The 12,827-nt window shown below is 39.7% G+C and overlaps 2 protein-coding genes across 3 annotated transcripts in view; one reads left to right on the forward strand and one right to left on the reverse strand.

Annotated features, from left to right (window-relative positions):
- Positions 1 to 1,264: 1,264 nt before the first annotated feature.
- On the forward strand, positions 1,265 to 9,502 carry CASP6 (caspase 6, apoptosis-related cysteine peptidase). 2 transcript variants are annotated; one of them, XM_010017234.1, is made up of 8 exons: positions 1,268 to 1,298; positions 1,368 to 1,370; positions 3,558 to 3,600; positions 5,600 to 5,746; positions 6,180 to 6,256; positions 6,693 to 6,868; positions 8,491 to 8,647; positions 9,264 to 9,502. In XM_010017234.1, exons 4-8 carry the CDS (start codon positions 5,631 to 5,633, stop codon positions 9,500 to 9,502), a joined length of 765 nt encoding a protein of 254 aa, XP_010015536.1. In that variant the 5' UTR covers positions 1,268 to 1,298; positions 1,368 to 1,370; positions 3,558 to 3,600; positions 5,600 to 5,630. The 2 variants fall into 2 exon arrangements, with proteins under 2 accessions (XP_010015537.1, XP_010015536.1); XM_010017235.1 differs by lacking the exon at positions 1,368 to 1,370 and having other exon boundaries at positions 1,265 to 1,298.
- Positions 9,503 to 11,112: 1,610 nt separating this feature from the next.
- CCDC109B (coiled-coil domain containing 109B) overlaps positions 11,113 to 12,827 on the reverse strand; it is a 23,487-nt gene continuing 21,772 nt past the window's right edge. The window contains 2 exon segments of the mRNA XM_010017236.1: positions 11,113 to 11,311; positions 12,321 to 12,437. Of these exon segments, the coding sequence (XP_010015538.1) occupies positions 11,234 to 11,311; positions 12,321 to 12,437 (195 nt within the window). The 3' untranslated portion in view covers positions 11,113 to 11,233.

Genomic DNA, 12,827 nt, shown 5'->3' on the forward strand with positions numbered 1-12,827 from the left:
GGCGGCGGCCAACGCGGAAGTAGACTCGCGTGTAAAATCCAGCGCTCCCCGGCTCAGGGGAAGGTCCCGCGTGTCCTTTCCCTCCCGTCCCCGGCACAGCAGTGAGCGGGAAGCGGGGTCGCTTGGTCAGCGATGAGGAAAACAGTTGGCGTCATAAACCCGAGAAGCGGCGGTGACCAAGGAGAACGCCGCTGTGTTGACAGGAGAGGAGAAGCAACACTGCGTAGGTTTGGACCCCCAGGGTGCAGTCAGGGTCATACGCGTTTTTTGGTGCCATTTGGTTACTAGTATTTTCTAAATGCTGTGCCAAAATGGTAAACCTATTGAGATTACAACCTGGGAAGGATGCTATCAGATCCCACTGTAACCCAGTGCATACCTGACCTTTGATTCCTTTGAAACAAGCCGTCTTCATGAGGTTGAAGACAAATAAATAATCCTGTTGCGAGCAATCAGGTTTTAGAACAAGCCTGTGTAAGGCAAGAAGAAAGCTTTTTGTAAGTCATAATGTCAAGTAGAGTTTACTTGAATGAAACTGCAATATGACAGTGGCAGTGGAAAGCTAAAGAGTGGGAACTAACTAAACAGGATTAGAACAGGAAAACTATCTTTCCTAGTTTCTTGTGGCCCAGGAATCCTGTTCTTCTTGTGTCTACATGACAGCATTTTCTGTCTAAAAGTTTGTTGACTAACATTTTTATGGTCTGTTGTCCTGTTAAGGCAAAAGCATCAGCCAGATCTCGGGTACACAAGCAAAAGTACACTGTGAATTTAAACAAACATGCTCTTAAAGAGCTCTGGCTTCCTGGTAACAGTCACAAGCTCAGGTGGTGTTCCTGTGTTCTATCTACACTCATTTTCCAGCACTTGTATCATTAGTCTGACTTGCACATTATGTTTCAAACAAATTGAAATAACCTTTTTTGTGCGTTTGGGTTACTAGCACTATCCATATTTGCCAGGGTTGTGTACATGTAAATACTAACACTTAGAAGCATGTGGCTTCCTCTAAGCCACATCACTACCCTCCTGTGCTGTCATGTTCAACATAAAAGCTTCTAAGGCAAAGTGTAGATTTCTGCAAGTTTAGTATCTTGATGAACTTTTCTCCTCTATCAATACATAGCTATGTCTGTTTCCTTTGTAAAAGGCTTTAGTCAGATGCGATGAAAAGATGCGAAAAGATAGTATTGTGTACGTACCAAGTAGTTTGTAAAATGTGTGTATATGTGACCTATCTTCTCTTACAATTGCAGGCCATGTCCAGTTGGATAGCAGACCTACAGTAACCACCACAGGTACAATATAGTATATAACAGTATGTCCTGGGTTCAGCTACAGCAGTCATTTTTTCTCCTTCTTAGTAGCTGGTGCAGTGCTGTGTTTTTGACTTTCAGTCTGGGAACAATGCTGATAACACCGATGTTTTTAGTTGTTGCTCAGTAATGTTTACTCTGACCAAGGACTTTCTCAGTCTCATGCTTTGCCAGAGAGGAGGGGAAGCCAGGAGGAAGCAGAGGCAGGACACCTGACCCAAACTGGCCAAAGGGCTATTCCATACCACAGCACGTCATGCCCAGTATATAAACTGGGGGGAGTTACCCGGAAGGCCCAGATCTCTGCTCGGGTCGGGCTGGGTATCGGTTGGTGGGTGGTGAGCGGTTGTGTCCTTTTCCCTTGTTATTCCTCTTATCATTATTATTGGTAGCAGTAGTGGTTTGTATTATACCTTAGTTACTGGAGAGCTGTTATCTCAACCCGTGGGAGTTACATTCCTCCGATTCTCCTCCCCATCCCTCCGGGAGCGGGGGGAGGAAGGAAAAGGGGGGGAGTGAGCGAGCGGCTGCGTGGTTCCAAGTTGCTGGCTGGGCTTAAACCACGACACAGTAAAATGATGTATAAAATAGTAAAACATAATGTGGTATACAATATATATAAACATAATGTAGTAGTTAGTCTTCACCAGTAGGAGGAGGAGCTGTGATTTTATAGCCCATTGAGAAGCTTAAGGAAAAGGACTAAGTATTTTGGCCCGCCAGCTGCAAGTCTTTAGTTCTGCATGCTCCCAAGATGTGCATGTTCCTGGTTGTTCCCACAGTGTTACCTTTATGTGCATTCTGTTACTGGAGATACTTATGTCTATCTAGTTTAGCAGAAGAAAAGGTACAAATCTTGCATCTTCTCAGTTGTTATGAGCTATACGTACTGTTACCCTACCTACTATGACTCACATGCTGCATCCAACCTCTGAGACTGCTCAGCTTTGCATTAGCAGCATTACTGAAATAAAAGAAACACCAGTGTATTTTCAGATTATGTAAAATCACAAATACTGAGTTAGACACTGTTTAAATCATAGAATGGTTTGGGTTGGAAAGGACCTTAAGATCATCTAGTTCCAACCCCTCTGACATGCGCAGGGACACCAAACACCCTTGTGTAAATATTGTGAGGGCCCATCAATTTGTTGGGGTCAAGCTCTTGTAATAGTTCACATACCAACTCTTCTTCACTGATGGCAAATGTGTGTTTGCATCAATATGGATTTTTATTTCCAAGACCTGGGGCTCAATAGTGCTGGTAAAGACAGAGTTGAACAAGTTGAGAATCTCTGCCTTTTTGGTGTTACTGGTGACTTATTCACCTCTCCTGCTTAACAGCAGGACAGCATATTCCTTCTGTTTCTGCTTGTTGTTTATATACCTGAAGAATCCTTTCTTGCAATTTTTGACATCTCTAGCCAATTTCAACTTGATATGAACTTCTGTTCTTCTAACTGCATCTCTGTACCCTCTGGCATCAAGGGGCATTCATCTGCTTTTCCATTTCTGGTAGGCTTGTCTTTTCAGTCTTGAGCAGACTCAGAAGCTCACAGTTAAGCCATGGTGGTCTCTTGCTCTGCCTGCTTTCCTTACCTTTAAAGGGTTTGAACTGATTTTGTGCTTCCAGCAGAGCATTCTTGAAAATCTCCCAGCATTCGCTATGTTCTTTATCTTCTATGGAAGCTTCCCACAGAATCCGTCCCAGCTGAGCTCTAAGGAAGCTGATGTTTGCTCTTCTAAAATCCAAAACCTTTGTCTTAGTGCTAACCTTCAGTGTTGCTGTGGTTTAACCCCAGCTGGCAACTAAATTCCACACAATTGCTCACTCTCTCTGCCCCTCTCATGGGATAAATACAGCCAGCTAGTTATACAAAATCATGATCTCTGAATATGTATAGATACATATTCAGATATATAGATATTCAGGTATGTATAGATACATATACATATAGATACATATTCAGATATATATAATATGTATATATATATTCAGATATATAGATACAGATACACAGACAGATATGAAATATGCATGTCTTGACCACCTAAAATTCAGGACTTTAAGAGCCTCCAAAAGCTAATGAAGCCGTTTAACTGTATGCCTACTCACCTCATGTGTGAATGAGCTTTTGGGTGACATTAACAGCTAAACTTTAAGGCTGGATGCACAAGTTCAAATTGTTTCTTTTTAATGAATGATTTAGTGGCTAAATCTCTTTTTGATCTCTCTAACAGATGGAAATCAGAACCTCACAGAAGTAGATGCACTTGATAGAAGGTAAAGTTCTGATGGCAGTGACAAGGAGATGGTCCATGGCATTGAGGTCAGTGCAGGGTTTTCTGCAGGATGACTAAATTATTCAACTCATCTCCACTCACTTACAGAACATGTTTCTAGTTTTAGCTACACCAGATGTAGAACCACTCTTCTTATCATGAAGGCATGCAGAATGGACTCCTATGATTGGGCTCCTTTTATGTTAGGTAATGTGCAGAGACTGTGGCAAAAGTACCATCATAATCTAAGGAATAATTGGGCAGACTAAGTGATAGATTGTAGCACATGAATATATTCCTCTAGAAGGAGGGTAGAGGGACCACAGGATAGTGATTCCATGAATTTTTCTTTTCCACCTTATGACATCATATAGCCCTAGAAAACTTAACTACCTGCCCAGTAACTTCCTTTGCTTCACCTGCTCAGTGAATACAGCTGAGCAGAGGAAGAGCTATTTAGGGAACCACCCTTTAATGAGCATTCACAGGATCCAGGGACCTGTCTGTCCAAAGTCCCTATTAGCCCTACATCTAGCTATATCCTAAGGAAGATAATTGCCAAAATTCATATAAACTCTGGTACAGGTGAAATACTATTCATAATTACATGGCTAATGGTGATAATCTTTGCATTTCATCATGGTAAATACTCTAACTGGGGAGAGTGTGATAAAGCACCCCACTTAACTTTTCTTATTGGTTATTCAGCCAATGTTCTACAAACCCCTAGAATCTATAAGAGTCATCCAGAATTCCTGTTACCTGTTCGAATTCTCAGATGTTACAAAAAGATGTTTTAGGAAGGGGCACTCATAATGAAGTGGAGAAGCAGAAGTAGTTTAAGGATAACTTTGGTCATTTCATAGTGAAAAAAAAACCAACCAAACGTTTTGCTGATGAAACTAGGATCTTTAAGTAATGCTTGCAGGCAAATACTCTAAGCAACTTCTTCCACCAGTTGCACCAAAACTGAACATTCCATAGCAGAAAAAAATACAAACCAGTTACATGCCAAAAAGGACAGCTCTCCCTAGAGCCAGTCCTAGGGCAGCATGACCTGGACTGTCATTCTATGTAGCTGTAACACTGGCCTTGTCTGTTGCCAGAGTGTTGTAGTTTCTGTTTTCTGCAGCAATACCTGTCTACAAAAGCAGTAAGATTGTCTGCTTTGTCTCTCAAAATACAGCCATGCCAACACTTGGAAACAACCTTCTGGGTCCAAGTGCACAGTCTGTAAGTGTGCTATCACAGATTCCTATGTTGCATTTCGCTCACAAAGCAATCTAATTGCTGAATGCAACTCCAAATATCACAGGTGCTCCATACATTTGTTACCATGATAAAGCCCTTTACTTAGAAGCTGGGTAGGTCATTTGTTCTGTCCTTCAGAACAACACTGTCCTTTACGTTTAGGATTTTGCTAGCTGGTTGCTAAAAACTTGGATGCATAGCTTTGATTTAGTTTTCTTTCATTTCTTTTCCTTTTGCAAGATACACTATGCTTACCACCTCATCACTAGTTTATTGCTTATACTGCAGCACTTGGTTTAGTTAGAAGAACTTGAAGCCGCTACAATCCCAATTAAGCATATAAGCACTATCCAATTATGTTAAAATAATATTTAGCTAAAGACATAATATGGAGAATTGAAGCTGAGTCTAAAGTGCACTCTTGTACACCCTGTATTGTTACTAATGAGACAGCCTCCTGACAAGAGAAAATACAAATACATTGTAGAGAAACTGTTCAGCTACCTGACGGAGTCTAGTACACAGCCAACACTTGTTTTTGCTGAATTGCTTAATAAGCCCAAGATTTTCAAAAATACCTAGCAATTTAGGCTCTTCCTAAATATTACACATTTTGAAGTCTTGTCTTCTAAAAATGGATTCTCCAGGTCTTCAGTCAATTAAAAGATCTCAGCTAGCAGGAATACAGGAGGAGAGTTCAATTAGCTATTAACTCATTTATCAAGAATGTTTTCCATCTCTGGCAACAGACAAACCTTTGATCCTGCAGTGCAATACAAAATGAACCATCAAAGAAGAGGAATTGCATTAATCTTCAATCATGAGCACTTTTTTTGGCATTTAAAGCTGACAGACAGACGTGGGACTCTTGCAGACAGAAACAACTTAAAACGCAGGTAAAAAACTTGGTTTCTCTACTAAAGCTTAAAAAGCTAAACTTCAGAAATTGTCGTCATAAAAGCAGTTACCCATACCTTACACTTAAGTATAGAAGAAAAGATTTTGCAGACAGACGCACCTATGCAACCTTGGCAAAGAAAGCTGTAATAAGAAGGCTTCAATGCACATTGCTTTAAGTCACAGAAACTGCTAGCACAAGTTCTGTGATTTCAGTGAATCCAGAGCTCTCTGAGGATAAACTGTTTGTAATAACTTTAGATGTTAACACCTGCACTTGACACTGGTTTGAGTTCAACTTTAGTAGTTGCTCTTGTAAATAATGCATAAATGGGAATATTCATTCTCCTGCAGGGAAAACATCTGAGTTGGTAGTAACTGACGTATAATTTGAGCAAGAATGTTGCTAATACTGATGTGTTTTAACAATAGTTTGACAGACCTTGGGTTTGAAGTCAGGCATTTTGATGATCTGAAAGCAGAAGATGTGCTGCAGAAAATTTCTGAAGGTAGGAGACTACACATTTGTTACATCTAACTATTTGTAGCAGAATTTCCAGATATCTTTTCTTGCATTCTCTCTGTTCATCCAACTTAAAATATTTTTTGTGCAGAAGGAAGTTGTTTAACATTAGGACTTAAGGGTTAGGCTTCAGATTATTTTATTGCAAGGTAAGTGAAGCTTCTGTAGAGAGAACTAATGAAGTTGCCAAGAGCTGAAAGAAAGTGACTGCATAACATTATTGTTCCTACATTTAGTGGCTCTTACCTTCAGCCATGTTAAATCATTGCACCTCCAAAATCTTTGCAGTATTACACCATCTGAAAATAGGGTTTATTTGAAACACGACTAGTCAGAGATTAAATGATATGATACAGATGTACAATGTTTTTTAAGCCTAAAGATCACTGTTTAGTCATCTAAACAACACTTGACTGTTTCAGCCTCCAAGGATGACCACAGTAATGCTGACTGTTTTGTTTGCGTGTTCCTGAGTCATGGTGAGAATGATCATGTTTATGCATACGATACCTACATCAAAATTGAGACAATCACAGACATGTTCAGAGGAGACAAGTGCCAGAGTCTGGTAGGAAAACCAAAGATATTTATCATTCAGGTAAGATGTTTGTTTCTGCATTCAGTGAACACTGAGCTATGTCTTCTTGTAATACAGGAGTTGGTTTTCCTAACACAGTCTTTCTACAAGGGAAAGTTTTTGCATTTTGAGGAAAGAAGTTACGGAAAACTGTTCCTTAAAGAATTTAAGACAAGGATTCTTCTCATCAAGAAAAAAACAACAAACCAACCTTTATGTACGAGTGTTATTATTATGATTCTAGCTGTATTTAATAAGAATTAATCTTATGAAGAGCAACTCAAATTAAGCCCATGTCAGATTGACTGTCGGTTTGTATTTAATGGCAGAGAGTATTGTTTTGAGAAAGTTGTCCACAGCCTCAGTTCCTACTGTTCACAGTAGGACTGATGGCTCATAGTCCCTATTGGGCCCTACTGAGTAGGCTAGACTGTAGAACACTATCAAGCCTCCCTACCGTAACTTTCTTCACAAGTCCCTTTACTTGATCCTTATAAAAACTGGGGTTTGTGAGTTTTTTGGTTGGTTGATTTTGGTGCTGCTGTTAGGGTTTGGATTTTTTTTTATGTGTGTTATTTTTTGTTTTGGGGTTTAGATGGTTTTTTAGTTGGTTGGGTTTTCTTCTTCAGTTTTTTCTTCTGGTTTTTTTTTTTTTTTATCCATGACCAAGACTTGGCATCTCTATCAATTTAAGGCTTTATAGTCTCAGAAATAGTTTGTGCTAAGTAGTCAAATAAAGCCCATATGTAACCTCCTGTTTCACTCCTTTGTTCACAGAATAATGCAAGTTGGAAGGGACCTCCAGGGTCTCTGGTCCAGCCTCCTGTTCAAAGCAGAGTCAGTACTGGGGTCAAACCAGGTTACACAGGGCTTTATCCCATCTTTATTCAGATTAAAACTAGCGAACTTGTGGGAGAACCTGGCCTTCAGCAGATTGTAACTGTAGTACTTTATTCAGCGCTGCCTTGCCAGCAGGTCTGAGGGAGCTGATTATTCTTCTCTACTCAGCTACTGGCGAGCTGCGTCTGAAGTACCGTGTCCAGTTTTGCGTTCCCCTGAGTGAGTCCTGCAAAGGGCCATAAAGATGACTGAGGGACTGGAGCATCTCTCATATGAGGAAAGGCTGAGAGAGCTGGGGCTGTTCAGCTTGGATGTGGCTGCTCAGGGAAAATCTTATCAATGTTATAAACAACTGGGGGAAGGGAATAAAGAGGCACAAATCAAAACACATGAAATTCCATCTCAACACGGGAAAACACTTTTTTAATCTGAGAGTGGTCAAACACTGGAAGAGGTCACTCAGCTGCAGAGTCTCCCTCTTCGAAGATACTTGAAAGCTGACTGAACATAGTCCTGGACAACTTACTCTAGCTTGAGCCTGGCAGGTTGGACAAGGTGATCTCAAGAGCGTCAAGAGATCCCTTCCAATCACAGTGATTCTGTGATCATCTCAGAGCTTTTTCTGGGCTTCATCACCAATGTTTTAACTAAGAGAGAAGCAAATGGGTCTTTATGAATTCAGACTCACGGTAATGTGGAACACCTAACAGAACTGAAGTCCTGCCTGGTTAGTGTCAGAAGTATCATATTAACATAGGTGAGCTGGGAAGAGGTGAAAGCATAACAATACTTCTCACCAACAGGCATGTCGTGGTGATAAACATGATGACCCAGTTATTGTTCAGGATTCACTAGATGGTAGTGATCAATCCATTGTCAATGAGACTGAAGTGGATGCAGCTGGTATCTATACACTGCCTGCTGGTGCTGACTTTATCATGTGCTACTCTGTGGCACAAGGTAAGTTCTAATATTTTACATTTAATGTCTGATACTTCACCATAACAAGCTTGAATATTATTAATTTTGCAGTCAAAATAATGAGCACAGTTCTAAGTCATCTGTTTTACACGTCTGGTAAGTGACATCTTGTCTGGGAAAGAGCCTCATATGTTTGTTAAAGAAAAAGTGAAAATAAACTATCAAGGTTGCAGATAATTTGCTAAGAAGAAACATTCTCAGTAATCTTGCTGCTGAGCTGTCTGCTGGCAGCAAGCATTCCCTTCTTTTCCAGGACTGTAGGATGCTGGTGGCTTATAAATTTGCCTGCACTACATGGCTGTCCTCTGTTCCTCCATGTATCTTGTTCTTAGCTCCATGTTCTTGTAATGTGCAGATGCAGTCCTGTAAGCTATCAGTCCCTGAACCATATTCATGTTGGCTGAGCACTGCAAGTGATCTCAAAGCCGTTTCTGATCTACAGTTTCCAGTGAAATTACATAATTGGCAAAGTAAGATATACACCCATTAGTGATCCCTTACGGATGCAGCTAGCAAGCAGTAATTCTCAAAACATTTTTCAAGTGGCGTCACTATTTACATTTGGATATATTTTTATGTTCCTGTTCTACAACAGGTTACTTTTCTCATCGTGAAACTGTAAATGGCTCCTGGTACATTCAAGATTTGTGCGAGGCACTTAGGAAGCATGGCTCCTCCTTGGAGTTCACAGAACTTCTTACTCTCGTTAACAGGAAAGTATCTTATCGCAAAGTGGATATGTGCAGAGATATTAATGCTATAGGAAAAAAACAGATTCCTTGTTTTGCCTCAATGTTAACTAAAAAATTGTATTTTCATCCAAAATCTAAGTAGATTGTTACTGAACAATGACAACCATTATCTAGTACTCACTGCAGAGGTGAAAAACACACCATCTTGGTTCAAGAGACTAATATTCTACAGGATTGTCAGCAAAAACACTGGGATCAAACGTTATAGTTTGTATACATAATAGCCTCCAAAATCTTAAAGCAATTTTAAAGCTAGTTTTACAGCTCTGTTCATCTCAGGGAATTTGGGAAAAGTTGACTGGTGCAAAACTATTAGGAGGTGCTCAGATTTTATAGGAACTGGTACTCTAGATTACTTTTTTCCTTCGAAGCTTTTTGGTGTCTAACTATGGCACATTTTAATATTTTTCAAAACATTTCAAATGTTGCATTAACTTGCTCCAAGAGCACAGTTTACAGGGAATATGTAAGCATCTTTCGAAATCTGTATCCACCTTCCAATTTATTTCCAATTTCTGTGGATTTATTGAGCTTTTTAGACATTTTTTTATTTTTCTCTCAACACTAAAGAGGAACTTAAATTCCTTGAGTACAATGGTAGCATTAATACAGATAGAAGGCTGCTTTTTGCTTGCACATCATGTATGTTTAGGGCACAATTATAGCTTACTGGTGCTTTGTATCCTCAGGAGAAAAGCAAGCAGTAGTTAAGTGAGACCATGTACTGCTTGCTTACTGTGACTTTGGGCACCCTCATCTTGCACATATCTCTAAAGCTAAAGCAGACAATTTCAAGGTTCCAGGCTTACTTACAACTTCTAGGCAGCTCTAGGCAGCTCTGCAAAGTACAGTATATGCAAACTTTGATACGAAAGGCCTTGGTATTGTATCAGCTTTTTCCTCCTCCTGGCCTCAGAGGAGATCAGCCATACTCTGTCATTGTGTACATAAAAGCGATGGTGCATTTGTCACCGTAGGACATTTCACCATAGGGTTGTTACTACTGCAGCATCAGCAGTAGCTCAATGATACTGACTAGAAGCGAATACTTCTATTATTTTTTACATTATTGGTACATATACTTAACTCTGGGGGACAGTGGAGAACTCAAGCTGAGAAAAGTGTCTTAATCCACTTTCCTGAGTATAAAATGATTGATTTACTGGCTCTGCTTTAGTTAAATCTTTCTATATACTATGTTCTGAGTCACAGATGTAAAATCTTACTATGGCTTTAAACTTTGTATAAATCATGTATGTCTGATTTTCTTATAAATTCTTTCAATAAAATACAACAGTGAAACAAATTATTTTATAGTAAATGAGTTTGATCTTATTTTTCCAGCAATGTTTACTAAAAAAAAGCTTACTTGTGATGCAAGCCTAACCTCATCAGTGGTGTTACAGCAACAGAGTCAAAGCTCAGACCTAGGGAAGAGAAAACAGTAATTTCAGGGAAAAAATCCTTAATGAAGAAGTTAATTATTTTACGAGCTACTACAGCCCTTGTTCTATAAAACACCCCTGTCATTTGACTAACAGGCAGAATGCTTCCATTTTAGTAATGAGATTTGACAAATATCCTGAAGAACTTCAGCAGCTTCTTCATAGGGTTTAAAAAACAAAACCAAAAAACTCCAAAACCCTCCAAAAAAAAACCTAAACCAAACAAACCATCAAGCAACTGCATAATTTTTATACGTATTTATTGCAACTTTTAAAACTATAGTGGTCAAAAATATCCAGTTTCTGTAGAACAACTAAGTGTTCGTATCAGCTTTGAAAGAGCAATTCTAATATATACAAAACCGAAGTCAGTCCTTGTCCTTGATTTCCTGGAACGGGAGCTTCAGTTGCAGAGTTTGGCGCAGGCGCCTCAGCGATTCTTCTGCCTGCCAGTGCAAGAGAGAGTGAGAGTTCATCCTTCTGCAGCCCTCCCTTTTCTCCTTCTCTTTCACACATCCTGTGTCTTTCTCAGAAAGCATTGGTCTTGCGCAAGAAAACAAACTAATCAAATGGAAGGTGCTGAACATTAACAGACCTGCTCAGGTCATTCAGCCAGTCTCCAGAGAGAAGCATCTGCCCTGCCCATCCAACCAGTCACCCACACCCCAAAGTATTATTTTCCTGAAATTAAAATCACAGTATTCATACTCTCGGGCTACTGAAAAAGTATCAAACTCTAGCCTTATGTCAAGTGTGGCTCATGAAATGATACTTGAACTAAATGATATCTGAACTTGAACTAAAATTATGGGTGGTTTCAATTTTCTTCTATGAGACATTGAGCAAAGGGCTGGTGAGAGGGGATGGGGTGGGGGGGAGGGGGGATAAGAAATGGGGAGCGAGAGACCACAAAGTTTCTCCTAAGCATACACATCACCTTTTCCATCCAGTTGCCTGTATTCCGTAAATCTAAGCTTTTACTTCAAGAAAGGATTAAGATGTCAAATCCTGAACTCTGCAAGACATTCTCTTTCCACGGAAGGGAGGAGGATTGGTTACCACAGCAGTGCAGCAAACATACTGTCTCCAAAGGCAATGCAGCTTTCTATTGAAATGGCCAAAAATGCAACGCAGTAGAATACGCAAGAAACGGGTGTGCAGGGCTTGTTTTAAATTAAACTGACTTACCAGTTTACAAGTCATAAACTGACTTGTTTTAAATCAAATTCATAAGGTCTCCCTTTTTGATGAAGTAGTTTTTATGTCAGTAGCAAATACTGTATGGTCATTTAAACAACTGACAAGTAATACACTGTTTTCAATGTAAGTAGCAAACCTTAAGGTCAATTTAATGTAAGTAGCAAACCTTAAGGTCAATTTTCTGTTAGCTGAGAGTTTACTGAAAAAGTCTTAAGCCAGAGGCTACCTCATTATTTAAGGACTGTATGTAAATACCTCTGCTATGTCTTCTTTGAGCTTGTTGTATCGGTCCACATTAAAATGCTGCTTTTTGCATTTCCGGTAGAAGTAGTGGAGGAACTGCCTGTCTCTTGCATCAGAGTAAATGTAGTCCTGGTGAAGAAAGCAGGACACATATTTGAGGTTAGCAAAAAAACTGGGTAGAGGTCCATTTTGGAAAGATTTATTAGTTCAACACACAAAAGTTCTGTTAAGAGACTATGTATGAAGGTAGGCTCTATAGGTCATAAGGGCCTTTTAGACACATGGTAGGAATCATTTCTTTCTCACCTACAGAAATTTTCAATTACAATAAAGACAGCATGATCTTCGTGACTGGAGGCACTGACTGAGTCAACTTGGACACTGATTCCAAGGAGTAGAGAAAGTCCAGCTACTATTTCTCAAAGACTCATTTGAAAGTCTCAAGCAATGGCATCAGCAGCTGTTCAAAAAAAGCCAAGTAATAATCTCTCTACCTACTCATATACAAAAAGCAGGAAT

The sequence above is a fragment of the Nestor notabilis genome, unplaced genomic scaffold, assembly GCF_000696875.1.
Source record: "Nestor notabilis isolate BGI_N333 unplaced genomic scaffold, ASM69687v1 scaffold9906, whole genome shotgun sequence".
Lineage (NCBI taxonomy): Eukaryota > Metazoa > Chordata > Aves > Psittaciformes > Psittacidae > Nestor > Nestor notabilis.

Excerpts from the sequence above, each read along its gene's own strand:
- CASP6 (XM_010017235.1), top strand. The coding sequence starts at position 5,631 with ATGAACCATCAAAGAAGAGGAATTGCATTAATCTTCAATCATGAGCAC. Across the intron at positions 6,257-6,692 it reads GCTGCAGAAAATTTCTGAAG|CCTCCAAGGATGACCACAGT; the intron begins GTAGGAGACTAC and ends TGACTGTTTCAG. Across the intron at positions 6,869-8,490 it reads CAAAGATATTTATCATTCAG|GCATGTCGTGGTGATAAACA; the intron begins GTAAGATGTTTG and ends TCTCACCAACAG.